Source organism: Carettochelys insculpta, chromosome 6, assembly GCF_033958435.1.
Source record: "Carettochelys insculpta isolate YL-2023 chromosome 6, ASM3395843v1, whole genome shotgun sequence".
NCBI classification, from domain to species: Eukaryota; Metazoa; Chordata; order Testudines; family Carettochelyidae; genus Carettochelys; species Carettochelys insculpta.
In genome coordinates, this window is record NC_134142.1 from 15,993,899 (window position 1) to 16,021,440 (window position 27,542).

Here is a 27,542-nt window from a genome sequence, read left to right on the forward strand (position 1 = left end):
GATAAGGGAGAAGCAGTGGATGTGGTATACCTAGACTTTAGTAAAGCATTTGATACGGTCTCACATAATATTCTTATCGACAAACTAGGCAAGTCCAACTTAAATGGGGCTGCAATAAGGTGGGTGCATAACTGGCTGGCTAATTGTACCCAGAGAGCAGTTGTTAATGGTGATCAATCCTGCTGGAAAAACATAACAAGTGGGGTTCTGCAGGGGTCTGTTTTGGGACCAGTTCTGTTCAATATCTTCATTAATGATTTGGATATTAGCATAGAAAGTACGCTTATTAAGTTTGCAGATGATACCAAGCTGGGAGGGGTTGCAACTACCTTGGAGGATAGGGTCATAATTCAGAATGATCTAGATAAATTGGAGAAATGGTCTGAAGTAAACAGGATGAAGTTAAATAAAGATAAATGTAAGGTGCTGCACTTAGGAAGGAATAATCTGTTTCACACATACAGAATGGGAAAAGACTGTCTAGAAAGGAGTGCAGCAGAAAGGGATCTAGGGGTTCTAGTAGATCACAAGTTAAATATGAGTCAACAGTGTGATGCTGTTGCAAAAAAAGCAAACATAATTCTGGGATGCATTAGCAGGTGTGTTGTGAACAAGACACGAGAAATCATTCTACCGCTCTACTCTGCGTTGGGTAGGCCTCAGCTGGAATAGTGTGTCCAGTTCTGGGCACCCCAATTCAAGAAAGATGTGGAGAAATTAGAGAAGGTCCAGAGAAGAGCAACTACAATGATAAAAGGTCTGGAGAACATGACTTATGAAGAAAGGCTGAAAGAATTGGGCTTGTTTAGCTTGGAAAAAAAAAGATTGAGGGGGAACGTGATAGTGGTTTTCAGGTATCTCAAAGGGTGTCATAGGGAGGAGGGAGAAAACTTGTTCTTGGCCTCTGAGGAGAGAACAAGAGGCAATGGACTTAAGCTGCAGCAAGGGAAGTTTAGGTTGGACATTAGGAGAAAGTTCCTAACTGTCAGGGTGGTCAAGTACTGGAATAAGTTGCCAAGAGAGGTTGTGGAATCTCCCTCACTGGAGATATTTAAGAACAGATTAGATAGATGTCTATCAGGGATGGTGTCGATAGTGGTCGGTCCTGCCATCGGGGCATGGGACTGGACTCAATGGCCTCTCAAGGCCCCTTCCAGTCCTAGTGTTCCATGATTCTATGAATTTGGTAGAGCCCTATGGATGCTGCTGGCATGAGCAAAAACTCACCCATGTTTAGTTTAATGTAGTCCTGATTGAAAGAGGCCCATATTAATGATAATTAAGTAGATTTTGCTTCATGCCAGCAATTCCATGCAGGGCAGTTACAGTCCACTGCAGTTCCCAACCTTACAGTCCAAACTGAGGTGATAACATAGTCAAGTCCTATTAGCATGGCAAATACGAAGAAGCTATTTTTAATTACCTCTGACTCTCTAAAAGTTATGTTCTATCTTCACAGTATAAACAGAGAAATCCCCTCTGAGAAGTAACTCACATAAAATTTTAATTTCTTACAACTAGACTGAAAATCTTTCCAAGGGTTGGAAAACAGAACTTCACAAGAGACTAAATAAGTTCAATTTATGTAGTTTACTTAAGGGAAGGTTGAAGAGGTGACTTGATCAGTCTGTAAGAGCCTGCAAAGGGAGGAGATTTCTGATCAGAGGGCTTTTCATTTTAGAAAAACAGCCAATGACTGGAAGCTGCTAGTACACAAATTGGGAGAGGAAATAGGGCCCCCATTAACAGAGGTCAATTAACCACTGGAACAATTTACCTAGGAATTAGAAACCTTTAAATCAAGATGACTGGGCAAATTCTTTATTCTTTATGACACAGGCTTATCCCACACTCTGACCCACTTTCGTATCTGTAATGGGCTTCAACCCATAAATCTCAAGGATTAGCTGAGTCCCCTATCACCTTGAACGGATCCCAGTGCCTCTATTGCTTTCTGAATTTTGACTTCCTGGGTCGTACAGCTCCTGCTGGAGTCACACACTAATACAATCTGCCCCATGCTCCAGAAGAAAACTGGGAGATTATGGAAATTCTGACAGAGCTTTAACATTACTCACTGACTCAACATAAGAACATAAGAATGGCCATACTGGGTCAGACCAAAGGTCCATCCAGCCCAGCATCCCATCTGCCGACAGTGGCCAATGCCAGGTGCCCCAGAGAAGGAGAATAGAAGACAATGATCAAGTGATTTATCTCCTGCCATCCATCTCCTGCCCTTGTACTGAAGGCTAGGGCACCATACTTTATCCCTGGCTAATAGCCATTAATGGACCTAACCTGCAAAAATTTATCAAGCTCTTTTTTAAACCCTAATAGAGTCCTGGCCTTCACAGCCTCCTCGGGCAAGGAGTTCCACAGGTTGACTGTGCACTGTGTGAAGAAAAATTTCCTTTTATTAGTTTTGAACCTACTACCCATCAATTTCATTTGGTGTCCCCTAGTTCTTGTATTATGGGAAAAGGTAAATAATTTTTCTATATTCACTTTCTCCACACCATTCATGATTTTATATACCTCTATCATATCGCCCCTCAATCGCCTCTTTTCCAAACTGAAAAGTCCCAGTCTCTCTAGCCTCTCCCCATATGGGACCCGTTCCAAGCCCCTAATCATCTTAGTCGCCCTTTTCTGAACCTTTTCTAATGCCAATATATCTTTTTTGAGGTGAGGAGACCACATCTGCACGCAGTACTCAAGATGTGGGCGTACCATAGTTTTATATAGGGGAAGTATGATATCTTTTGTCTTATTATCGATCCCTTTTTTAATAATTCCTAACATCCTATTTGCCTTACTAACTGCCGCTGCACACTGCGTGGATGTCTTCAGAGAACTATCCACTATAACTCCAAGATCCCTTTCCTGATCTGTCGTAGCTAAATTTGACCCCATCATGTAGTACGTGTAATTTGGGTTATTTTCTCCAACATGCATTACCTTACACTTACCCACATTAACTTTCATTTGCCATTTTGCTGCCCAATCACTCAGTTTGCTGAGATCTTTTTGTAGTTCTTCACAATCCCTTTTGGTTTTGACTGTCCTGAACAACTTGGTGTCATCTGCAAACTTTGCCACCTCACTGTTTACCTCATTTTCTAGATCATTGATGAACAAGTTGAACAGGATCGGTCCCAGGACTGACCCCTGGGGAACACCACTAGTTACCCTCCTCCATTGTGAAAATTTACCATTTATTCCCACCCTTTGTTTTCTGTCTTTTAACCAATTCCCGATCCATGAAAGGATCTTGTGTTTGACATACACGTGTTTGACATGCACAAGAAATTACATCCAATGGCTGGAAGACCATTGCTGAAAAGATATGAGAAGTAGAGACAATGGTTAAAAAAAAAAGCCATGTACCTGGAGAAACACTTCATTGCTTCTTTATTAGATGCACCCACAAGACAGAGCCTCTCGCATGTGTGCAAAAGAGGAGGGTTACACATTTATATCTGGGAGCACCAATGAGTTTGATTCTTTAATACCATTTTTAAGAAAGTAGATGATGTCCAAAGAATGACATTTTGAATTCACATTCTTAAGACCTGTATCACTTTACCCAGTGGTAGAAGAGTTCTCTTTTATTACCTTGAGGTAGCCTAGAAAGACGACATTTGCTCAATCTGGTTAGACCAGTCTCTATACTTTTGTATATAAAAATGTTTTATTCTCCCAATCGCCCAATAGTTCAATTGCATCTAGTTTTAAAGACAGTAGTAGACTATGGAATTCTTTGGGGAATGAGAGTGGGGATTGAACTTTTGCTGCCCTCTCCTGCTTAAACAATGAAATACGAAAATATCAAGACAGCTATTACTCTAATGCTAATTTATACAACAAATATAAGCAGGTAATTCTTTATACTACAATCAAAAATAGGACAAAGGATAAAAAATGCATTTATCTTTGAAAGCCCCTTATCAATAAATGAGGTTTGATAATTTATTTGCAATATGTGAGCCAAAGCAAACAAAAAATTCTGTGTTCGGCAAGGTCATCATAGAACGTCAGTTTCTCCTAAACAGGTGTTGCTGATTTTTGTGGATATTAAGCAGCACTTGGATAATATTAACTTCTACATCAAAATTATGTGACTTTTGCTTCAAGGAGACAATTCTTTTATATATACTCTGAAAACAAAATACAGGGAAATATAAAACTCACTGCCAATACCTACTAAAAAACCTAGTTTGTGACCCATTACACAGATATTTTGCAGAGTTGATAAGTTGCATACAAAAGTAAAAGAATATTCATGTGCAAATAAAAATAATGCTTTAATCATCCTTATTTATCATCCTCATTTTGTCACAGGGCAATTGTTAGCATTGAAAAAGGGCCTCCACCATTCTTTTTAAGCCAGTTGTGTGATCCCAATTGAAAAGTAAACGAGGTGCACTGGGGGAAGAACTATCTATTCTGTTCTCCCGCTCGCCCACAAAATAATTAAAAAAGCTTTTAAAGCTTATATTTTCTTTTTCCACAGTGTAAGAGCACCTGAGGCTGTAGTTACACAAACTACAATAGAACTGAAGCAGCTGAACTTATATCTCCAGCAGTTCTTGGCTCTGCCTCCTGGATTGTTCCATATACAGAAGACAGTAAAAATAAATTAAAACCTTCTATTTATGCAAACAAAATCAACATTAATTTACTCTAACCCTGATTGCTAATACTCCAATAGCATTAGAGTACTTTTATTTAAAGCAGTCCAAGGTTTGGAAGAGACACAAGAACACTCAAAAGCAATGAAAAGAAAACAGGATGAAGCAAGCAATGCATGCTCAATTTAAAGTATGCAAGAGAAACCTTTACAGTTGTTACACTCCCATGATCTGATGCAAAGCTCTAATTTTGAAAATGTAGTTGATTACTTTTATCTGACAGTTCTCAAACCTTTCTTCTGTAATCAATATGGTTCAAAGACAAAAGAGATCTTTCATCAGCTGTAATGTTAGCAGGCTATAAAAGTCATTAACAAACAAAACCAGTGGATTGTATCGATTCTGTTGTAATACTATGGCAAGCATATCTTTAAATCAAAGCACAACCTCAAAACTGACCTGACCTTTTTTAAAGCTGCATGACGAACATCATATTATCCTATTCAATTTAAAGACATATTCAATCTTGGAAGTGAAAATCACTTGAGATATTCTCCAATATCCCTACATTAATAGAATATTGCAAGTAATGTAGGCTCTCGTGGGTTTTGTATGATCAATTCCAGTGAGTCATGCTGAAACCAAGATCATCCAAGAATAGTTAGCACTCACCTACATTCTAGGAACAGGACAAGAAGGTGTCTTTTTCTAATGTCACATTGTTTCTTTTCATTTTCACCATGCAGAAAAAAAACACGGAAACACCAAGATTTCCTTCCACCACACTATTTCAATTGTTGATTATTTAACACAGTCTAGTCAGACATGAGTTTAAGTGCACCCTCTCAAACAGCATGTTAATTTCAGAAATATTCACGCTACTCAATATAACCCCGAACAGTAGAAGAAACAAAAAAGCTGTCAAAAATCAAAGGGCTAAAGGACCATTTTTTATAAATTTATTTAATCTTCAGTATTTGAGCTTGCACCTTTGTTCCAGCACTTTTAAAATAAAATGTTTCACTTATGACAGTATCTGCCAAGTTTACAATGAGTCCCAGTCAGTGTTCTTAAAAGAAGCTTATAGTAATCCCATTAAACCATGTTGTGGTGCTTTGTGTTGCAGATCACTAGTTTAATTCTGTTCTCTTTTCAGAATTAACAGTGCCAAGCTTTTACAAAGTTGCTGCGTTTTCAACATCCCATGTGCAGACCAGTGTGTACAAACTGTGACCTGATAATCCTGAAACAGTCAGTTCTCTGGGATTGGATTCCTGCTCCCCTCCCACTGTTTTTTTTTTCCACCTGGAAAGAAGAAAACCTCAAATTCTACTATACATTTGAATGGTAGGAAGAAAAAATATACAAGCTCGGACTTATACTGTATTTCTATAAATGGCAACAGGTCATAAATTCATGTTTGCAACTAACACAAAGACTCATGAACACCAAGTCAGCTTTATCATAAATACTGCTGGGATTGATGGTTTAGGATTATCAACTCACTGTTGTCATATGTCTATAACAGTTCAAAAGCATCCCGGAGAAAAATCCTGAAACATATACCTTTCAGTATATAATAATGCAACTGCATTAGCTAAATATATACTGTACATAAGTCTTATCAGCATTTCACCAACCAAAGATGGAAGTTTCCACTTTTAAATACAAAGCAGATAGCCAATAATGCATACTTATAATACAGCCCTCTTGTTTTAATTTTAAACAATTTGGTCACAATGCACCTTTGATATAAAAGCATTTTAATTTTATTATTAATACTCAGGACATTAGGCTTTCCAGATTTTTTTTTTCAGTAGCATTTGTAGAACCACTTTGGGTAACAAATACAGTAGTTAGGAATCAGCATCCACTTCAGAATGCAAAAGTATATTATCCACAATCCTTTCCAGCTAAAACCATAGGGCTGGCGCTGTGATGACTAATAGTACTATGGTCACAAAAACACTACAGTATGTTTTTAGAGGCTACATCCTCTTTTGCTGGAATACTTTATAAATACATATTAAAAAGTAAGGCAACAACTCCAAACAGTCCAACCTGTTTGCTCAGCTCTGTTCCCAATTAGATCCATGACCACTGGAGATAAATGTCACACTTGTACTGTTTAGCGTTTGTCATTATGTCAAAATGGTCCAATAAAAGGTACATCTATTGTAATCATTTAGCCATTAGTATGACCAAAACAGCTGTGGTATATGGTTTCCAATGACATGTAACTAATACTGGTTAGGTACTGAAGATCATGGTGTTACTATTGCCCATTTTCAAAGGATTTCAGACACTGTGGATTCACAAGAAATTGATGCATTAATCTGAAATTTCCTTGCCTACTATGTTTATCACCTTTTCATTTTTCCTCTTAATGTTTAAGTTGAAGGAATACCAGTGCTAGTCTGGTACCAGAAAAATGCTCACACCAGTAAACAAAACCTTAAGGGACCAATATTTTTACTGGCCCTGATCTCTATGGACATTCAGCTTATGAAGATGTGCAAAAGGAAAAAAAATGTCAAGTTACAGTAAAGTTATCCAGAGAAGGAGGATGTTACACAAACTCAAAAGGAAATGACAATATTTTTTCTCTTTTACTATAAATACATTTAACAGTTTAGCAGAAAGGCAAGCTAAATTTAAGATTGTTCACATTTGAAAGTTGTCTCATACTCTCTGCTAATGATAAATAAGGAACAGGTCCTGACAATGGAATTTTGACATAGCAATTTTGATCAACAGATCTTTGAAGACTGGTTTTAAAGAAGGGTCAAAACAATGATTATGTTCGCAAAGTTCTGAGAAGTCCATCTGTTGTCCAAACTTTGGATAAGAGTCCTTTTTTTTCCTTTACTTAGAGACAGTTATATACAGTGTTGTTGTAATAATGAAACAAATGTGAAATCTACTGTAAAGTTGCACAATACAGAAAACTGTTGCTCCATCTTCTACTACATAAATGTGTGACTCCACAGGTTAATTATGCTGCTGTTTCTTTTGTTAAGTGGGAATTATTCCATCACGTCTAAGACCTCTCTTTAGCTCCAAATCCTCCAGTTTTTTCCACAGTTCTTCACGTTCCTTCTCTTTCTTCTTCTCACTAGCAGATAAAATAGATTGTTAACAGCAAGAAGACTTCAAAAGCTTTATCTATCCAACAATACTTATTCAATGTAAGCTACGAGCAATAATTTTTCATTTGCACATGCATTTTTCCCTAGTGTATATTAATGTTCAGTACAAATTTTTAACCCCAATTTTTAGTTTACATCACAAATAGAGAACAAAACAATGAGAAGCAGAAGATGGGATAATAAAAAGCTTCAAAAATTTTACCAAAGTTAATTTTGCAACAGAGCTAAAACAACTAGATCATATAAGAATGATATTAAAATATTTTACAGATAAAACGTATCACATATCAGATTAATACATACTTTTTAAGACAAGTTATATTTCACAATTTCAGGTGTATTTGTTTAAAGAAGAGTACTAGGGACTCTTTTGCTTTCATTAATGTTAAACCTAGACTATTTTCTCAAACAAAGCCAGATTAATTTCAGCTTTGCAGCTAATATGAATCCAGTTACAGGATCTGACCCTCATTCAATTAATCTGTCTTTGCTCCTACTGAATCCCTACAAAATCATAGGATCATAGGGTTGGGAGAGACCTCAGGAGGTCGAGTCCAACCCTCTGCTGAAAGCAGGAACAATCACAACTAAATCATCCCAGCCATGGCTTTGTTAAACTGGACTTTCAAACCACTAGGAATGGTGATGCTAACTACCTCTCTAGGTAACCTATTTGACTGTTTCACCACCCTTCTAGTGAAACAGTTTTTCATAATATCCAACCTAGACCTCACCCACTGCAACTTGAAACCGTTACGCCTTGTTCTCTCATCTGCCACCACTGAGAACACCCTCTTTCCCCCCAATTAGGAAACGCTCCCTCCCACCTTCTTGTCTGCAGACTAAATGAGCCCAAATCCCTGAGTGCTCTCCTCATAAGTTACAAGCTCCAGCCTCCTAATCATTTTTGCTGTCCTCCACTGGATTCTATCCAACATGCCCACATCCTTTTTGTAAAAGGGGCCAAAAACTGGATGCAGTACTTCACATGTGGCCGCACCAGTACCTAATAAAGGGGAATAATCACTTCCCTAGATCTGCTGGCAATGCTCCCACGAAAGCACCCCCATTGGCTACAAGGGCACACTGTTGACTCACATCCAGTCTCTCATTCCTTAATCCCCAGGGCCTTTTCTGCAGAGTTGTTACTTAGCCAGATAGTCCACAACCCGTAGCAGAGCTTGGGATTCTTCCATCCCAAGTGCAGGGCTTCGCACTTGTCCTTGTTGAACCTCATCAGACTTTTTAGCTCAATCCTCCAATTTGTCTATATTACTTCAGGCACTATCCTTACCTTCCAGCATATCTATCTCTACCCCTAGCTTAGAGTCATCCGCAAACTTGCTGAGGGTGCAATTCGCTCCCTCATCCAGGTCATTAATAAAGATGAACAAAAATTGCCCCAGAACTGACTCTTGGGGAACCTTCTAATCTGTGCAATGTTTGTTTTGCCAACAGACTGCATTGCTCAGTTAGATAAAGGAATCAGAGTGACAAAACTGAAGTTCAACTGAATTCTTGGACTCCTGAGTGGAGTCCTGAGGGGAAGAGGCATCAGGGAAACCCATTAAAAATAAACTAGAACTTAATTTGCTTATTCTCTGAGTTCTCCCTCTTTGTCACCGGTTATTTGAAGTTAATATGGTGCTGATGCTATGAAGTGGGGACATGATGTTGTAACTGCCTTTAAATACAAATAAAATTAGATCAATGTGCTCTAACAACTACAACATGTGGAGTCCATATGACCTTGATGCTACAAGTTGAGAGTTTTCAATTTCTGCTTAAGTCATGTGACAGGATCTGGTCCAATGAGAACATAAGTATCATAGACAGATGAGGTAAATTTCCAATTTGTCACACTGCACAGTTTCTCAAAATATTTCACTGATTTAGACACTTTTAGTGTAACTCGCTAACTGGGAAATTCACATCCGCTAGGCAGCACATGTTTAGTTAAAAGTGCAGTTATTTGGCCATAAGATCTACATCATTATTCTCAGTAAGAAACAAACATCTGTTTTCAGTCATAATTTCTACTTTCATTATACAAAGGTGCTGAAAAATATTCAAAATTAAATATAAGAAATGGTGAATACTCTTACCAGAAATTTATCATTTTATTATCTAATCATTGTATCATATAACCCCTCTTTTCAATATATTTCAATAGATTATCTCATTAGTTCACCTATGGTTGAATAATTATTACCGACACAGAAAACTTTCGCCAAGTTATTTCGAATTTGTAAGGGTTATATGTCACTCTTATTTTTGTAAACTCGGCACAAATCAATTATAATTTCTCTTCCTAAACCCTGATCCTGTGAGTAATCCCACTGAAGTCAACTGGAGTGGACTACAATCTTGTGGGGCTTCTCATTAGGGATTAAGCTCTTACTGAACAATTTACCACTTCTTACAACTTCTTGAACATACAACACTTCTTACAAATACTAATACTAATACTCAATGCTAATGCATTTTTCACCAGCATCTAAAATCCAATCTCCTATGCAAACATATTTGAATAACTGGCCATGTTTATCAACAGTACTCTACAGTCTTTATTTCAAGAAACTGATTATTTAATTTTTAATACTAAATGTTTTAAAATTGAAGTTAATCTAGCCACCTTTCTACATTCTAGCACATAGTTAAAAATAATTTATAAATAAGTGTATTTAAAAGATCAGCACCAACCCTAGCTACAGTGGAGGACATCTAAGTAAGTCCTAAGAAAGTTCTTCCACTTAGTTATTACCTGCGACATAGAGGCTACGGCAGAGTATGAGCCTGTGAAACATGGACTACGTCATGAGATGCATAATCCTTGCTGCATCAATCAATTTCAGTAGTAGCTGAGGCTTCCTGGAACCTTCCTGGATCAGATCCCTAGACCTACACTATGACCTGCGCAGTCATGACATCAGCTAATCTATGTGACAGACAACCTTATCAACCAGGGCCTGAACAAAACCATCAAGTCACCTATTAGTTGGATCAGATTTAAATCCAGGGCTCCAGAAATCACGTTAGTGCTGTCATTAATGCAGCGCACAATCTAACCCATCAATTACACATTTAAATGTAAAAAAACCTGTATTTTTATTATACATAAAAGCAAATCGAAAGGAAGGTGAACTATGAACCTGTCACACAATTCAACAATCTCACAGCCCCCAAAAGACTTCCAAGGCTATACTAACCTAACAAGGTTTGATGACATACAGTACCCTTCGCTTTGCTTGTGGGAACCCTGAGTCACACAAAAGGCACGACTTAAACGAAGTCGCAAACTGCCCGGAGTTCCCGAAGTTTCCTCTTTTTTTTCACCTGCCGCTTTGGATAAGCTGAAATTTTAGACAAAAGATGATGCACTATAATTGGATAGTGAAAATAGACAAAAACACATTTTACTAGGATGCAAATAATGATTATATGAATGGTGCATCTACGGGATCCTGCACTCTGAAAGACTTAGCTTTATCAAGATCTGTGAAAAAGGAAATATTGGAAGGGCTGAAAGGTGCCACTTTGGCTTAAGACCACATGCGGGATAAGCAAGATGGGTCTTACGGTGAGTTGTGTTGAACTCCCTCATGTGCAAACTCCAGCTTTTGGAAGTCTCTAAGCAAAGTGCTCTCTTTAAACCCTTGCTCTTCTTACATCACTGAAAATCTTGACATATTTAAGTCTTTTAAAATGTGGCATCAAAAGGAATTCTGTGAGGAATGCAGATTCACAAGCTATGCAACGGGTACTGTATTTCATAAGGAAGAAAACAACCATCTCCACATGATATTATTTGGCAACTTGCAAGGGCAAGGCTAATGAGCATGCAGAAAGAAAAAAAAATGAGGCTCTGCAATCAATTGTATGTGAAATTATGCAATCACAGCAAAGTGTGAGGAAAACAAAATTAAATGGCAGGCCTTGCACACAGCTGACAAAAAAGCTTTAAAAAGTTACCGCTGACGATCTGACTTGTAAGTGGCTGTCAGCTCATCAAACATGGTGCTGTTCATTTCCATAAAGGCCTTCAACACATTGTAGACTAAAGCTACAATAGCCCTGTTAAATACAAAAAAAGAGAGATAAGAAATCTGTTAGCTTCAGTTGAAAGTGAATGAGAAAAAAAAAAAAAGAAAAAAAAAAACAACACACTTTCCTTAACTTTTCTTATTGCAACTATGGGGCCTGATTCTGATCTACTACTTAGAGTGATGTAATTTCTTTGATGTCAATGAAGTTGCTCCAAAGTTACATATTTTTGTGAAAGAAGAATTATACTTTTTAATCAATTAAATGGAGAGAACTAATCCCTACCTATTAGAGGTAATGAGAGACAGCTATCACATACAACCGCAGATAATTCACCAAACCAGTGCAGCAATTCTGAATGTAATCCAATGGTCAAAATTGTTATTCTAGCAGAAGTAACGAAAACCAAACCAAACATCAGATGTGAATTCAGCAAAGGAAAAGGTTTCAAATGCTTTTGAAGAGAGCACGAATATGCAACAGATGCTTAAGGAGCCCAAATATGAATACTGTGAAAGATTTCCTTGCCTTTGAGAGTTTTATGACCATCTTACTTTAGTGCATGTTTAAAAAAAAAAAATCCACTGGAAAAAGGAGAAAAATCTTTCAGGAAGAGTTGATAAAATAAAGTTTCATCTCTTAGCACTCCCCCAGAGCTGGGGAGGTGGGGGTGTTTGAGCCAGAGCCATACTTGGGTGGTGAGCCGGGCCACGGGGAGTTTGAACTGGGGCCCCGGGCGGGGGGGGGGAGGTGTTTGAGCCAGAGCTGTGCATGAGGGGTGGTGAGCTGGAGCCATGTGCAGGGTGGGGGGGTGAGCCAGAGCCATGCGCAGGCGGTGAGCAGGCCTGTGCGGGGCCAAACCAGGGCGATTGAGCTGGAGCCACGTGAGCAAGTGGCGAGCCAGGTCGGGAGGGGGGAGGAGGGTGGTGTTGAACTGGACCCGGGAAGTTAGATTTTGAGTTGTGCTTAACTCGCGTTAATGTGAGTTAAGCGCAACTTGAACTCATGCGTTTCGAGGGTTTACTGTACTAAATGTTATTACCAAGCCCCAGACATGTTCTGTGCTAGGCAGTAAAACTGATGACATTTAATTAAAACTGCACATATCATTAAATATTTCCCTAAACTACTTTAAAAAAAACTTAAATAAAAAAAAAGAGGCAGATATCTTCTTGAATGTGAGGATGCAAATATCTTTATTTCAACAGTGTAGAGCAGCAGTGGAGTTTGAGAATGTAGATTTCCCCATATTAGCAAATAACTTGGATCTCACTGTGAGCTATTGATTTTGAATACATTTATAAAAATGATTAAGCTTGGGAACACATTAAAGTTTGTGTGCATCTGCTGATGTTTAGAAAAAGGTTGCAGCCACTGATTATATGACACCAAATCAATATTTTATTATGTATCTACAGATCTATAGGAAGATCGTGGGGCATGTTCCAGGTCAATTTACAGTCAGGCTTCTCCTGTAAAACAAGTTTAATGAAATTTATTGACAGAGCACTAGAAATGTTCACTACTTCATGCTTTTTCTGGATAATTTTGCAGTAGCTCATTTCCACTTTTTTGTATTTATGTTGAAAAAAATACAAAAGTGTAAAAAACATTTATGCAACACACATTAGCTGCCCTAACTTATTTTGGAAATAAAACAATCTGCACTGCTTTTATCCTACAGAGTTCAGATTTTGTGCATGTCTCAGATAATTTAACAATATAATGGGTCAAATACTGCTCTGGTTTAAATTCTGCTGGCTTTAATGGCGTGTCATCTGTTTACATCAGGCCTGAATTTGGCTCTATTTCATACGGTTTTGTTAATCTGGAATTTCCAGGGTTGAACATGCAGGTTTCAGCAGACAGATAAAAAATAATGCCAAAACTTACGGATTCCAGTGTTCTTTGGAAATCCTATACAGACTGGAGAACATGATGGGAAGTATAACATTGGAGTTCTCTTCTATCAAACTCATAATGTATTCATTATTCCAATAATACAGCGCCCTTTCTGCCACCTTTGATAGGAAGGGAGGAACATTAGAAGAAGTTCAGTTACCTACAAATTTGTTACATTCTACAGAAAACACGCCACAAAACAAAGAGCATCCATCAATGGACTATAATTACTTTCAGAATGAAATCTACTTTATCCTGGGCATACCCTGCACTAAAGTAAGGTGATCTTCAAAGTAACTATAAAATAAATACAAAAATGATGTTACAATTAATGTGTAAGTATTCAGCATTTGATTTTATTGCAGTTTCTTATTTTGTAAAAGGTATGTATGAACTAAAATCTTTTTAAACCACCTTTATGATCACAGAGTCATATGAGCTGAACCCACGGAAAGTGCTAAGTAACTGCTGTGTTGTGCTTCAAATTCTTGCCCTACGAGAAAACAAAGGGAGCCAAGACCATGAAGCATTTCAGAAGAGGTGTTTAGTACTCATCATGATCAAAGCCCAGGACAAGAGGAAGCTGAGCTAAGGTGGCCTTAAGACAATTGCAACATCCTTATCTACCCCTATTGGTAAGAATCACAAAGCACAGCATCCTGTCACAACTTGCTTCTAACATGCCCTGTTCCTCAACCCCCAACATATTCCCTATATGAAGGCTTGGAAGTCATTTTGACAGTTTACTAGGCTTCTAAATTATATGACGAGCTGCTCCAACTTCCAGCGTAGTTTAGGATCAGGGAAGAACAACAAAGACTTACAGCCACCTTAGCCCTCTTTGCCAAGAGATACAAGTTTTGTGCTGTGACCTCAGTGGAATCTAATCTCTCACCCTCTGACTCATCATTTTTCTATTTCAATCTCCCCTGACTGTAGGGTCTGCTAGTGTAACAAACTCATCAATGGATATACAAACAGTTAATATAGTCTGATCAGTAAAATACAAACTCAGCATTTTGGTTTCCATTTCACACATTCACACGATCTTAGAACCTATATTCCCACTTTTTTTTTTTAAATTACTTTTATTACTGACCTGAAAGTGAGGACTAGAGACACACTTGGCAATTTGCTTAAACAAAGGTTCCTGAATTTTGACAAACTGTGAAGGTTCAATCACATCCAAGATCTCCTCCAGCTCCCCAAGGAACATGACCTAGACACAATTATTAAATTGAGAACCCCTCAACTCTTGTATTTGCAACTTATCAGCTAAGTTTTTAAATAAGTCTCAACCCCAACCCTAATTTTATAGGCACAAACAGAACATAGCCATCTACTTTATTTACTTATGAAGCTGGATAGTTAAGATACTACATTTCAGGATTTGCTCCCACAATTAATAGCAGGTGCCAAATCAGAGAAAATTTTACACCCTAAAACTAAACACAACCAGTTTTTGTAGCTGGTTAGCAATGATTTTAAGGCTAAATGTATGTATGCTTCCATAGGTTATGGGTGCTATAAAAAAGACCCTAATGAAGGTCCCAGTCCTGCACAAACCTTTCACATCCATATGACATATTTATTCCTCAGGAGAGAGTGGTTCAAATCATTCTGAAGTGCTGAAGGATTTGTGAAACAATAATGGGTGCTCAGTGGGATAATGGATATAAGAAAGAAGGATAAAAAACAAGACTACACTGGAATCATCCTTAAAGAGCCTTTGATTTGCAAGGTGTCAAATATCCTCAACTTCTATTAGCTTTCATTCTCAGAAGCACATAATATTAAATCCTGGATCTTGCCTCTGACCTATTATTTGCTGAACACCAACATGTGGTTAGTGCTATATTTACAGATTATAACGCATGGTCTTTGCATTAAGGACTATAGAGATGACATTTTATACCCGGGATGAATTCCTGGTCCTAGTGGAAGCCAATGGCAAAACTCCCATTGACTTCAATGGGTTAAGCAAGATTTATCCAGGTAATTAAAGGCTCCATCTTTAATTCCTTGTCTTTTGTGCCCGATTTTCAAACAAAGAAGCTCTTGTTGTGCCCATAAACAGTGTATAAGCTCAAATTTGCAAGATCACACTTTTAACTGCAATCTGTGTTAGAATATAAAATACATCCAGCCCAGCTTTGAAATGTAGGCCCGACACAAACTGCTGCAATTTGTAATAGAATTTTTCCAAGTTATTTCAAAATATTCACTTTTGCCCTCTTTACATGCCAAGTCACTCCCTTGTGAAAGAATACTTATATTGGTATAGTACAGCATAATGCTTATCCTTGCCAACTGAGACTATGACTATAATCATTTTGACACCTCACAGTCAAAATTATGTCCAATGCAGGACATCTAGAACAGAGATGAACAATCACCTGCATGAGCTAAACAGATGTCAAAATCCACCACAGCATTTAAGAGCTGTCAATATTATTTATCTGAACTTCTTTGGATGTTCCTGGGAAATATGTATCTACAGAACTATCAATTCCTTCTTTACTTAACACAAACTTACCTCTTTTTGACTGCAGGTTTTTGGCCAGAATTTCATTAAACCTCTAATGACCTGAATTACAAATGAGAAAGCAAATTTTACATTGAATTTTACAACTTCCCAGCTGGGAAAACTTGGTGTTTAAGATATAAAGAAACAAAAATATTTACTGGCTCTGTGAGTGAAGGATCTTTCTCCAGAAACTGTACTATACAGTATGCCAGCTGTAAAGGAGAAAAACATACACACATGAAATTATGGCATTTTTATTGAGAACTCCAAAGATGTGTTCAGTATTAAAAGAACAGGGAATCAAAATAGTTCATTATGCATTTTATTCTAAACTGTAAACCCTATTTTAAATTGAGTCAGAGGAATTCACAACTCCATCCAAACTACAGTTAAAAGCAAAAGATAAACAAATGAAAAGTGAAGAAAGAATATATCCAAGTACATTTTGAAACCATTTGAACTTTATGGGTTCCAACTGTACTCTTGTAAGCAACATTTTGAAAGGCTCATTGTTCTGTGAACATGTTTCTTTTACACCTTTGGCAGCACCGGCATCATAACAAGTCACATGAGCTGAGCCAACACAGCCAAAAACTGGTATAAAAGACTACGAAAGCAAGGCTAGAAAGCAGAAATTATATCAATTTACAGCCAAAGTGCAAAAAGGGGGATAGTGTAGTGTAAAAAGTCACCAAGAGAAAATGACTAAACAGATGACAGCGTGAGAGACAGAAACAACTGAGACCTCTGACTGCAGAACCAAGGCTTGGATGAGTGGGAAAGATAGCCTCATTAGAGTGACAGAAAGATGGTAGATTTTCCTTGTAGTCACCCAGAGACTTTCAGTGCTAGACAATATCTTACACAGACATATAAAGATTATATGAAACCCACATAGCTATAGCCATCTCTATATATCTATACATTCCACTAGATATATTCTGCAAAATGCATTAAATCTACCATTATTGATTCACTTTTATTCCACATGACAAAAATTTTAGTGTGGGCTTGTTTGTTTTCATTTACAAGTTTGTTTTTGGCTAAACGAAAGACTTCCATGGCAATCAAGCATACTGTACTGTTCTAACCAAGCAGAAAATGTGTTTTATAATTTCTACCTGTGCATGGAAGAGTGATAAACTCCTGACAGTATGTAAAGGAATCAGCACCTTCACCAGAAACTGTTTATGCTCTGCTTTAAGAGGTAAAGCAAAACCATTGATAATACTAGAAATAAGAAAAGAAATACTGATTAGCGACATCACAGAAAATTTACTTGTGGTCTGAACAAGTAATTTTTACCAAAATAATTACACAAGACAGACAGACTATGGGTAATATCCTCATATGTGCTGAACCTTTGTATTAGCCATTGTTCGACATACAGTTCATTCTAATCATTGCTATATAGTAGTTAAACTCTGACATGAGAATAATTATGTGATCACACATATATTCTTGTTGCCCAATATATATGACCTTGCCTATTTGGTTAGTAATTTAATGAACTCTTTGGTGGACTGTAGAAGTACAATTAGACTGATTACCAACACACTGAAACCACCACTATACTAACGGCTTAGTGTGCTCAAGCAAAATTTGCAGTGTACAAGGCATTTAACAAAGAACAATGTAAGAAAAAAAATTGTACTTTGTAATCTGCACACAATTAAATCCTCTTTGCAAAGAAGTGTGCTAAGACTTACACCTGTGCTTAAAGTAAGAACATGCACAAGTATGTATACAGGATTGGGTTTAGTATTACACTTTTTACTGACCCTGGAAATTTTCAGTATAGTGGTTTGAGATGGCTTACTAAATATAAGTTAATTTACCTTCCTAATATTTCCAGCAGTTCAGCTACACCATTGAAGTGTTCAGTTTCATAAACAAACCTACCAAATAAAGATGAAAAGAATAAATAAATATTTAGTTTCTTAAAACATTTATAACCCAAACAACTACTTTCCCCCAAAACTTACCGAAGAAAAATATTGTTAATCTGTTTTCGGATAAATGCTCTAAGACCAAGAAACTTGCCATAAATTCTGTGTAAAACTGTTTTCAGGTAGTCTCGTTCTCTGGGATCTTCACTGTCAAATAGCTCCAAAAGCTATTGGAAAGGAGAAAACAATTTAAGGTTCAGATGACTACTAAGAAATGGTGAACTGGCTTAATTTTATACAGTTTGCATATGATGAGGTAGATTGCACATGAGTGTACATATAACTGCCACACAAATATGATGCCTTCATTGTTAAAAAACAAAATCAATACACAAAAAATCCGGAGTAAAAGAATTAAAATCTAAATAGATTAAAATAAAACTTCTGATAACTACAGAAACTAACGAAAGTTGAAAGGCGTCAATATAGAGAGGACGTATTCAATCAACTGCGTGAACGCCAGCTAATGCATTCTGTAGAAAATGTAGTGCGGAGTGTTCAAAAGTTGCCACTGTTGAGCCTTTAACTAAACTAAAGCACTTATCAATTATTCCAATTTTCTTGTTAAGCAGAGGACTTGGACTGGTAACATCCCAGAGATGGTAAAAAAAAGTTTACTTGCAAAATATAAATACCAATTAATTAAAAGTCTTGTTAATGTAATGCTCTAATGCACAGCCTCCAGGCCAGAATCTGTCCCGCAGAGCTTTTTTATTCAGCCCATGCCACCGGCTATACCATCATTTTTCCAGAGTGGCGCCTACCAGTACAGCTCCAGCCAGCACCGCTCAGGCCACAACATGGACACAGCTGGGGCCCCGGCATGCACAGCTCCTGAGGTGGTAGCGGCTCTGGTAAGTTGCTGCATTCAGTTTGTGCTGAGGATGCCTGGCTCTGGGGAAGGGACAGGGCATTTATTCAGAGGAGAGGGCTTGGGGGTCCCTGGCATTGGGGGATGGAGGGGGACTGGTTTAAAGCAAGGAGCTGGGGGTGCCTGGTTCTAGAGAGGGAAGGGGGAATTGGGGATTTTGCATGTTTGAAAATTGTGGGTACTTACAATTTTGTTTTTCCAAAAAGGGTACTTTATTTAAAAAAAAAAAAAAGGTTGACAAAACACTGGAGTAGAACTCAATCTAATTGTCTGAACCATTAAACCAATTAAATTGAGCCCTATTCTTTCAGGGCTGCAGGGTGCTGCCCCTGCTGTAATGTGCGGGGGTCGGTTTGGGGCTGCAAGAAGTTTAAGCCTGGGGGTAAGAGGGGTTGTTTGGGGCAATTTTATGTTCGGTCCCCGGAACATGTAAAAATGTGCCATGTGGCCACTCATGAAAAAAGGTTGAATAGCCCTGCTCTAAGTTTTTAAGGGCCTGATTAAATTCCCTGTACGTAACACATGGCTTTTGAGCCCACTTCTGGTTTACGAATGCTACCCACACTCTCAAGCTCATTTTTTAAATTTTTGTTTCCATTTTAGAACTCTTAAACAGATAAGTTTACTTATGCCGGGGCGGGGGGAGGGAGGGGTTAACTGGGGCTTTAAATAGGAAGAACTTCCCTTTCTCTATTGTTTCCTGCATCTCACCTACATTTATCATTCCCACCACTCACAAGTTGTTTATAACTTATGTGCATGTACTTCATCTGATTTTGATTTCATAGTGGTTGCACTTAAAAGGTTCTTTTGATTCTACGTTTTACTAGTTTGAGACATAATCCCAGGGGCTTAATGTAGGGGAATACCAATAGATCTGGTGATCTTTCACAAATGAAAGTTTTTATTTTCAAGTGCACTCATAGTACGCTTCCTGTTTTAAATTGTGTCTGAAAAGTCACATCATCCTATTCATCTTGTGTAACAAGAAATCAGATAATGAATATGTGCAAATACAGAAGTGTTACCGACAATGTATAGATGGGGAATAAAAAGTAATAAAATGTAATATTTACACTATAGAAAAAACAGTAATCTAAAGCAGTGGTTTTCAACCAGTGTGCCACAGCACACTGATATGCCATGAGAACTGTCCAAGCGTGCCATGAAATTTCACCAATTTCCCTTCACTGTGGCTCTTTGAAACCCCCTACAGTGGGGTGGGGGGGCAGCAGAATTGAAAACACAATGACAGCTATCAGCCCCTGCCCCCATTGGGGCTGGAGCAGCAAGGCCACCTAAGTCCCAGCTGGCATGAGGTTTGTCAATTCATGTCAGGAGGCAGCTGAAATTCTGCTTCCTGCCCCCATCCCCTGCTTTAGCAATGGGGACGGAGGGAGAACAGGAACCTGCTGGAGCTGGGACACGGTTTAAATGTCACATCCAGGCTCCAATGGGCTGGTAGGAGGGCAGCTGCTTTCAGTGATGACTCGTTTACTCAACACCTCTGGCATGGCATTGAGCAGATTTTGAAAATGTGTCTCTGCTCTCTGTCAACACAGTGTAGTCTGTGGCGGAGTTGAAACATTAATGCGTTTGATCCTCGTTTAACTTGCTCTGTGCACTGCTATGTTGCAATGCTCGCTAGCAAGACTGTAATCATAGTAAATGTGACATTTATGAGCAATTGATTCAACTGAAAAAGTGCGTGTGCTATAGAACTGTTTGCCTTACTGAGGTGGGTTGTTTTGTTGAAAACCCTGGGAAACTGATGTAAAAACAAGACGACCTGTGGCACCTTATAGACTAACAGATATTTTGGAGCATAAGCTTCACCTGACAAAGTGGGTCTTTGCCCATGAAAGCTTATGCTCCAAAATGTCTCAGTCTATAAACTGCCACAGCACTTCTTGTTTTTGGAGATACAGACTAACAGGCTACCCCTCTGATTATAATCTAAAGAACAGATTAAGAAACTACATGATTGGGACTTCTGACTTTAGTCACCCACAAGAAACTGAAGACACATTCAAAAGTTCTCTAAAGAAGGAAAAAGCAAATCACAGTTTAAATAGAACCTTTTCAGCTGTTCAGTGAATATTAATTAACATATGGTTTTAAGGCATGTTTCTGTATATACTTAAAAGGAAAAAACAGCACAATTATATCACCACTAGTTAAAAAATAATAATAATAATAATAATAACAAACTCTGACCTTTGGAGTGTAATACAGTAACAACCATCTTATCTTGTACACCAACCAGGGCAAACCGTGCTGTGGTTGCCATGGGCCTGGTTGCCCAGTTGGAGCCGACTGCGGCTGGCACAGGGCCAGTCAACCAAACAGGGATGTCTGCTGTGGCTGCCAAAGAGCCCGCTGCTGGGCCAAGGGAGCACAGCGGGGCTGCTACTTGTCCCCAGCTCAACTAACAGGGGATGACAGCTAATTGAGCTTGTGCTGTATTCTTATATTTAAGAAGACATAGCCAAGCAGAGGAAGCTACAACACATCAACAGTTAGTGTGTTGTCAGAATACAGTGGATATGGACCTACCAATGTAAGCAATAGCCTTAGATTTACTGAAGGTATTGTAGTTACTAGATGTTCATTTAATACTAAAGCTTTAATCACTTGGACCCACAATTTTAAAGGTATTTCAGAGTTGCTTCATCCCACACTGCAATGCCTAAGTGATTTAAGAGACTATATATAGCTCATTTTCCTAAAAGAGTTAGTTGATGGGCTTTGAACTCCCAAATGCTAAACAATGGAATTTTAGCTTCCAAATGCCTAAATCACTTTCCAAAATGATATTCAGGCCCCTAAATCAGTTAGGTTTTGAAACATAAGGTGCAACAGTGCCAATACTCTTAAACATCTGGACCCTGACCACACTGTACTTCTAATTCATGGTTCTGATCCCGTGAAGAGATGCATACAGGCAGGTCACTTTGCCTGACCAGAGACTAAACAATTATTGATAGAGCTCTGCATAGATATCAATCCGCAACTCATTGCAGCCTTAGGTTTTCATATGACAGATTCTTTATCACTAGAAATTAAGATAATCTGAGTAATTAATTCTAATGATCAGTTTTCAGGTGACTGAATACTATGTCACAGGCCCAATTTTTCATAACCATAACCAACCAGAAAGGTAGACTGCAATGACTAGCAAATTAATAATTTTAATTGACAAACTTAGTGATGTGTGTTAAATATTGCAGATTCCTCATGACCCCATATTTTTGCATGCACACTGATTTCATTCCATTCTATACTATGTACTCTCCTGTGCTGCCCTCATCACTATTACCGGAGTATCTTCCACTAGCAAAGTGAAGAGCTACCTAGGCTAGTCAGTTAGCTGCCGAAGTGGTCCTTCATCTCAATGAACTGTAAGACTGTCGTAACCAAGGCAATCTCCTGGCTTAGGGTAGTTTTCCTCACGGTGCTTGCACATGCAGAATTTGCGAGGTGTACTGACTGAACTGCAGCAGCACTTTGGATGCAGAGGCAGCGCATGGCTCTCTCAGTTGTGTGCAATTAGCACACACCACACTTTATGTGCCCTTGCTTTCCGTGTGTGTCGCTTATGTAACGCTGATAGGGAAAAAAAACTATGCAGACAAAAACCAGCAGAAACTCGCAATCCTGTGCATGAACAATGATAAACGAAACGTCTCACAGGCCATACACAGAACCCCAGTAGGCTGCTGGCTGCCCGTCACTGCACTAGCACATTATAAAAAGTGACTATATCAGTCACATGAGGTACATTCTCTGCCTCATCCTTTCCTCAAGGGAAAAGTTGTCTGTGCAGAGTAGTAGTACGTTTTGGCAGAGGTTTTGTTCATTTTTAATTTAATATTGATATGTATACATTTACAGAAGACAATGAATATATGAATAAAAGGTGGTGAGGTCTGCGATAGTCTTTAGTTTGTGGGAGTTTGCTCTATAGTCTCAGACTGGCCCCCACAAAAATTGTGTCTTCTGCACAGATGAGAGTTACCTTTGTTGTTTCATTACCACCACAGTCCTCAACACCTTTACAGGACTTAGGCTGTTTTTTAGTAACTTCTCTCTATGGCACTTGTTTCACTATTTATTCTGCATCCATATACTGTACATTTTCTTTTCAGCAACAAACTGCACTCTCCTTATGCAATTCAGGGTGTAAAAACAGAGTGAAGATAATTACTTATTCAAGGCCTGTGGTTTAGAACATTCAGTTCTGTGACAGATGCATGTGAACTTCCTGTTTTATTGCTTTGGATAGTTCTGTAGCTTGTGATGATTAATACAGTATCCCCTGTAGTTAGCATATGCATTTTCATGAAGGAGACTATGAGTTTTGCCAGCTGCCCCAGAGAAGTTATAAACAAAATCACTATATTGAATTCGTTCTGTGCTAAAACAAAAAATGCCAAAACCTCAATGAATTACACACACAAGAACAACAACATTACCCTTCCAAAAATTCTCATTTTTATTGAAGATAGAAAATACTTGAGGATGCCACAAGTACAATATGATTTTAACTTTTTGAGTCTGAATTGGTTGTGTGGGTAAAACATTTAACATTTAGTTTTACTGCATAGATTCTTTTGGGAAACACTCTTTAATCTTATCAGTATTCATTTCAATTATATGATTCAAAATGTACTAAAATACCCACGTTCACTCCGATTTGTCTTTATGTTTTAACAAAATAACAAAGGACAGGTTGAATGATTTCCAGAATTTGCATGATTAGAAAGATGTATTTATACTTACTATAAGTCAAAATGGGAAGTACAAATTACTAAACAAATTAATACAGCAGAACATATAGATATAGCAATACTTAATTGCAATGTCTCTTAGCACTCTCTGCCTTACATATCATGATAGAGGTAAGCGCTCTTTAGAAATGAAATGTTAAATTCTAACCATCCAATTACACAGCTCTAAGTTTGTCAATGCATACCAAAAATAAATTGCATTTTTTCCATTTTGAAATTAAAACCATTCCTCACTAAGAATAACTTCTAACATTTTTTCAAATTTTAAAACAAAGTAAGCAATCAAAACAGAAGTAAAAGAATGTCACAGTTTAAAGTTACCTACAGTGCCATGGGACAATATTTACTGAACAGGCTAAGTTTTATAGAAGTTTTAGTTGCTGTCTAGTATAAATGTCTTACAGTTACCTAATAAATCCTTAGGAACTTCAAATTCTAAAACTAAATTGACCTTAAAGATGTCTGCAAATGCAATAAAGTTTTAATTGCCCAGTCATTTAGTTCTGAATGCAAAATTTACTTTTTACAAATTCAGACCTAACTTGTAATTTACACAAAACATTCACTTGAATGAATACGCATTCTACTGTTAAAAAAAAAACCAAACAAAAAAAAGAAGGTAAAAAGCTATATTTAAAAAGTCTATCACCTAACCACATGGCAAGAACAATCCGATTCTCAACAGGCACTACTGTAGTGTCTCAAATATTCGAATGTATACCACCCCTATTTATAAAATTCCTCTCCTAATAGTTACCATTCTTTCATTTGGCATACCATTATGGCCTACACTATAGTGTTCAGCCAGTTCTTAAGTGAACTAGCCATACTCATCTGGCCAGCCCCATATAGCTAATGGCTAACATGCTGGACATCATGGGCCAACAAGATGCCAAAACCCTTTTATAATTAACATTCATGCCCTATTGTAACATTATGAAAAGATGACAAGGGTGAGCATCCTAGAGAAGATGCACCAGGGAGAAGTACACTTGGGATGCTGGGTAATGGCAGAACCATGTAAAGGGTACAAAACAATGTTTCTCTAGGCTGGAAAGTAGGGCATCTTCTCTCCACAATGATCTGACTAGGTCTGAAGGAAAAAAAAAGTGTAGGAGGAAAGCCTGTGAACAGTAACCTCAAAAGAACAGCCATACTGGGTCAGACCAAAGATCTATCTAGCCCATCAACCTAACTTCCAACAGTAGCCAGTGCCAAGGGTTCCAGAGGGAATTAATCAAGTGGTCTATTCCATGTCACTCATTCCCAAATATCCCCTAAGGAAAGTCTTGAAGCAAGCAAAGAGAAGTTACTCACCTGTAGTAACTACGGTTCTTCGAGATGTGTCCCCGTGGGTGCTCCACAATAGGTGTCAGGCTCGCCCGGCGCCGCAGATCAGAATTCTTCTAGCAGTTTCTATTGGATTGCGCATGCACCAATGCATGCCGCTCCCTTGCGCACCCTCGGTCATGTGCGCGATCCTGTCTCCACCACTTCCTTGACCAACCATCTCGGATGCTCCTGAAAAACACCAGACAGAGATCCAAAGCGGGGAGGATGGGCGGGTGGTGGAGCACCCACGGGGACACATCTCGAAGAACCATCATTACTACAGGTGAGTAACTTCTTTCTTCTTCGAGCGGTCCCTGTGGGTGCTCCACAATAGGTGACTACCTAGCAGTAACCCAAGTAAGGAGGTGGGTAATCGATTCATGTGCAGCTTGCCCCCAAGAGGACTGCTGTCGACAGATGGGTATCCTCACCTAACACCCAATGCAGGGCGTAATGTTTGGCGAAGGTGTCATAGGATGACCAGGTCGCCGCTCTACAGATGTCTTTTAACGGGATTCCCTTGAAGAAGGCTGCTGATGCCGCCACCGCCCTGGTGGAGTGAGCCCTAGGCGGGGCCAGCAAAGGGGTCTTTCGAAGCTCGTAGCACATTTTTATACAGGACACAATGTGCTTTGAAATTCTCTGGGAAGCGAGGTCTTCCCCTTTTGACCTGGGAGCGAGAGACACCAGAAGCCTGTCCATTTTCCGTTTTCTATGTAAAAGGCCAACGCCCTCCTCACATCTAGGAGATGCAGGCGCGCCTCCTTGCTGGAGCTGTGAGGCTTTAGGTAAACCGAGGGTAAAACTATTGGTTCGTTAAGATGGAACTCTGAGGAAACTTTTGGAATGAAGGCTAGGTGTAACCGTAAGATTACCACCTCCTTTGAGAATACTGTGCAGGGCGGCGTTGCCATCACTGCTGCGAGCTTGCTCACCCTGCAGGCTGACGTAATCGAAAGAAGGAAGGGTGTTTTCATAGTAAGGAGTCGGAGGGGTACCGTGGCTAATGGTTCGAAGGGTGGTCCCGATAGCGCGCTGAGCACCAAGTCCAAACTCCACGACGGCAGTAGCAGTTTTCGAGGGGGGTACAAGTTTACCAGCCCCTTCAAGAACCTTGTGACGATAGGGTGGGCGAATACAGTGGGCCCTTCCTCTTTATGCCGAAAAGCTCATATAGCGGCGAGGTGAACCTTTAGCGAGGATAGAGAAAGCCCATCTCATTTGAGGTCCAATAGGTATTCTAGTATTACAGTTATAGGAACGTCAAGGGGAGCTAACTGTTTGGCAGAACACCAGGCTGTAAAGCGTGTCCATTTCTGTTCGTAAGTCCTCCTGGTGGAGGTCCTTCAGCTACACTCCAAGACTTGTCGTACTCCCTCCGTACACGTGCTCTCTAAGGCGCTGAGCCATGGATTAACTATGCTTGTAGGCGTAGTCCCTGAGGGTGAGGGTACACTATGGACCCCTGAGCCTGTGTGAGTAAGTCCGGCGCCACCGGTAGGGGGAGTGGTGGACGATTCGACATGCGCAGAAGTAAGGGAAACCATTGTTGCTGGTCCCAAGTTGGAACTATGAGTATCATGAGAGCTCTCTCCCTTCTGGCTTTCTGCAGAACCTTGTGGATAAGCGTTGTGGGGGAAAACGTGTAGAGGTCCCTTCCATGAAATCATGAATGCGTCCCCCAGGGACCCCCACCCTATTCCTGCTCTGGAGCAGTACTGGGGACACTTCTTGTTGTACTGGGTGGCAAACAAATAGACTTGGGGAAACCCCCATGTACGAAATATGCGCCGTAGCAGGTCGGAGCGGATCTGCCATTCGTGCGTGAGTGCGAAGTGCCCGCTCAGCTGATCTGCCTTCACGTTGTGGGCGCCCAGCAAGTACGAGGCTTTCAACATTATGTTGTTGGCGATGCACCAGTTCCACAAATCAGACTGCTTCCGCGCATAACACACGGGATTGTGCCCCTCCTCGTCGATTGATGTAGAACACAGTGGAGGTATTGTCGGTATTGATCCCAACTACTTTGCCGTGCAGGTATTCCCGAAAATGTCTGCACACATTGAACACTGCTCTGAGCTCCAGTATGTTTATGTGCAGTGTCTGTTTCGCAGGGGACCATAGCCCTTGTGTCACCTTGCTGCCAATGTGCGCTCCCCATCTTATGTGGGAGGCATCGGTTGTAAGAAAAATAGAAATTTGTGGTTGGTGGAAGGGCACCCCCACTAGCAGGTTCTTGGGATTTTCCCACCACGCTAGCAATCTGCGCACCTCCGTCGTGGGTGACACTACCCTGTGGACAGTGTGGGATGCCGGTTTGTAAACACTCGCCAGCCAATGCTGC

The 27,542-nt window shown here is 39.3% G+C and overlaps 1 protein-coding gene across 5 annotated transcripts in view; it reads right to left on the minus strand.

Annotated features, from left to right (window-relative positions):
- Window positions 1-3,410: 3,410 nt before the first annotated feature.
- The window catches only part of PPP2R5E (protein phosphatase 2 regulatory subunit B'epsilon), a 103,711-nt gene continuing 79,579 nt past the window's right edge, over window positions 3,411-27,542 (minus strand). For 3 of the 5 annotated variants that reach the window (XM_074996326.1, XM_074996325.1, XM_074996327.1), the window contains exons 6-15: window positions 18,242-18,372; window positions 18,095-18,154; window positions 17,378-17,486; window positions 16,415-16,468; window positions 16,266-16,316; window positions 14,829-14,948; window positions 13,721-13,848; window positions 11,756-11,857; window positions 10,993-11,136; window positions 3,411-7,749 (exon numbers count right to left, since the gene is read on the minus strand). In XM_074996326.1, the coding sequence (XP_074852427.1) occupies window positions 7,650-7,749; window positions 10,993-11,136; window positions 11,756-11,857; window positions 13,721-13,848; window positions 14,829-14,948; window positions 16,266-16,316; window positions 16,415-16,468; window positions 17,378-17,486; window positions 18,095-18,154; window positions 18,242-18,372 (999 nt within the window). In that variant the 3' untranslated portion in view covers window positions 3,411-7,649. The remainder of the gene's footprint in view (window positions 7,750-10,992; window positions 11,137-11,755; window positions 11,858-13,720; window positions 13,849-14,828; window positions 14,949-16,265; window positions 16,317-16,414; window positions 16,469-17,377; window positions 17,487-18,094; window positions 18,155-18,241; window positions 18,373-27,542) is intronic. The other 2 variants (XM_074996329.1, XM_074996328.1) reach the window with 2 other exon arrangements.